Genomic DNA, 2,528 nt, shown 5'->3' with positions numbered 1-2,528 from the left:
AAACCCCCAGAGGTTACCCTAGACGCCCTTTGGGATTTGGTGGTGAATCTAGGTAATTCTCTTAGTCCACAAATAAAATACTTAGACAAAGAACTAAAAACTCAGAAAGAGGAAATTAAGTCCTTAAAACAGGATTTGACTTTGGTGAAAGCAGATAGTCAGAAAATAGACAAAGAAATAATTACAATTAAACAAAATCAAGACCTAATTGTAAAAGACAACATTATCTTGAGGAAGAACTTGAGGCTCTTGAGAACAGTAATTGTGCTAACAACCTACGTTTAATAAATTTCCCCAAGATTTTCTCAATTACTCCTCATGATATGATCAAATGCTATTTTATGGAGGTATTAGAATTATCATAAAATTCACCTACCTCCCCTTACAAGGGCTTATTTATTTACCTATAAAGTCTCAAGGAATTCAGAACCAGGATCATGACCATCAGGAAGGTCCTTTGGAAGTTACTGCAATTTTGGAAGAATCCGATACAGAAGCTACTGTTTTGTTGACTGTTGCATTATCCCCTGAGAAAAACTGGATTCTTAAATTGTTCTTTAAGAATAGACTTAAGGACTTCCTGGGGTTTAATATACAGGTATCCCCTGATGTTTTGAGAGAAACGCAGAAGAGGAGTCGAGAATTCTTAATTTTGAAACCAGGGGTGATCCAAATAAGGGGTATTTTCTTTTTACGGTATCCCTGCAAATGTATTATTAGATACCGTTCTTTAAAATATGTCTTTGTAGACCCTTCTCATTTAGTTTTCTCTCCCTAAAACACTTGGAGAGTGAAGGTGTAACAGATCCTATATAAATAGATTAAGCTCTTTGTTTCAGCAGCAGATATACTTATTTTGCTTATTAATATTATGTTTTAGTAAAATTACTTTTCATTACTTCTTGAATAATTTATGAGGACTTGACGGTAATTAAGTAAGCTTTAATTCTTCATATTTGATGATTCTTTGTTAATTTTTGTGTCTTAACTACGCTTTCTGTACAAGATGTTAAAGCTTGGAAATAATTTTGAAATTTAATAAAAAAATAATTTAAAAAAAATTTACACCACTTCCATAATTTTAGAATTTATTATAGTAGTGTAAGCACATATTTACAGCAAAGCTCACAGGTCCAATAGCAGGCTGCACTGTAGGTATTTTCCTTACAATTCAACAGCAGCTACTATAAATAACCGTTGTTTTATAGTAATAACACTGGAAAATCACGACTAGTAGAGTTTCAGTTTGCTTATCAAAATATGCAACAAGCCAAGGAACGTTATACAAATTATTTCAAGTGACAAAAATCTCAAAAACACAAACAATACATGAACCTGTGGGGTCAGTTAGACGTAAGAAAATAGGACTGTTGCGTTTTCAAAATAAACTAATCTGGAAGACCACATTTACAGTATAGCAAAACCAGGGTATTAACATAGAACAAAATCTTTTCCAGAGAAAGGAAAATGGTAAAACCAGAGGACATAATTTGAGGTTGAGGGGTGGTAGATTCAAAGGCAATGTTAGGAAGTTCTACTTTACGGAGAGGGTGGTGGATGCCTGGAATGCTCTCCTGAGAGAGGTGGTGGAGAGTAAAACTGTGACTGAGTTCAAAGAAGCGTGGGATGAACACAGAGGATCTAGAATCAGAAAATAATATTAAATATTGAACTAAGGCCAGTACTGGGCAGACTTGCACGGTTTGTGTCTGTGTATGGCTGTTTGGTGGGGGATGGGCTGGGAGGGCTTCAGTGGCTGGGAGGGTGTAGATGGGCTGGAGTAGATTTTAACGGAGATTTCGCCAGTTTGGAACCCAAGCACAGTACTGGGTAGAGCTTTGGATTCTTGCCCAGAAATAGCTAAGAAAAAAAAATTAAAAAAATTAAATTGAATCAGGTTGTGCAGACTGGATGGACCATTCGGGTCTTTATCTGCTGTCATCTACAATGTTACTATGTTAGTACAGTACTGGTTTAATTAGTTTCATACATAGTTAGCCACACAAACTTGGCAGAAACCTCCGAAGCCCAGAAATCGACCGCACATGCGCTTTGAGAGGAGTATCATAATCTGGCAGCAGCATCTCGTACTCTCCTCTACCACCAAACAGCTCGCAATTTAGCACCTACCCACCCAGGCCAGATCCTATTAGTACAGCGGTTAGAAGCAAAGATACTGGCAATAATGAAGCAAAAGTGTTACACTGCAACTGCCTTAAAAGAGAACATAAATATTTACCTGAAATATATTCGACGTGAGTAAGAGATACAGGCGACCACTTAGCCGAGAGCGAGCACTGTCCTACAGACGCCATCTTACCCGGATACCGGGTGTTTAGAAACAGCCAATTAGAAGGAAGAAAGGAGGTACCGCGGCCCACTGAGAGCAATTGGAAAAGAATCGAGTAAGCACTAGCAAATCAGGGGAAACTACTGGTGAAAAAGAAACCAATAGTGATGGAGAATATAGAAAGACTCTGCCTTCTGCATATAATATCAGCCAGCGAATCAGAAAATACAATGGTTGC

The 2,528-nt window shown here is 37.5% G+C and overlaps 1 protein-coding gene across 1 annotated transcript in view; it reads right to left on the bottom strand.

Moving 5' to 3' along the window:
- The window catches only part of DOLPP1 (dolichyldiphosphatase 1), a 28,709-nt gene extending 26,181 nt beyond the window's left edge, over window positions 1-2,528 (bottom strand). Inside the window, exon 1 of the mRNA XM_033961406.1 lies at window positions 2,240-2,528. Coding sequence (XP_033817297.1) covers window positions 2,240-2,315 — 76 coding nt within the window. The 5' untranslated portion in view covers window positions 2,316-2,528. The remainder of the gene's footprint in view (window positions 1-2,239) is intronic.

Source organism: Geotrypetes seraphini, chromosome 10, assembly GCF_902459505.1.
Source record: "Geotrypetes seraphini chromosome 10, aGeoSer1.1, whole genome shotgun sequence".
Classification (NCBI taxonomy): Eukaryota; Metazoa; Chordata; class Amphibia; order Gymnophiona; family Dermophiidae; genus Geotrypetes; species Geotrypetes seraphini.
Note: the sequence above shows the minus strand (reverse complement) of the source record. Positions and strands in the feature narration are given on the sequence as shown.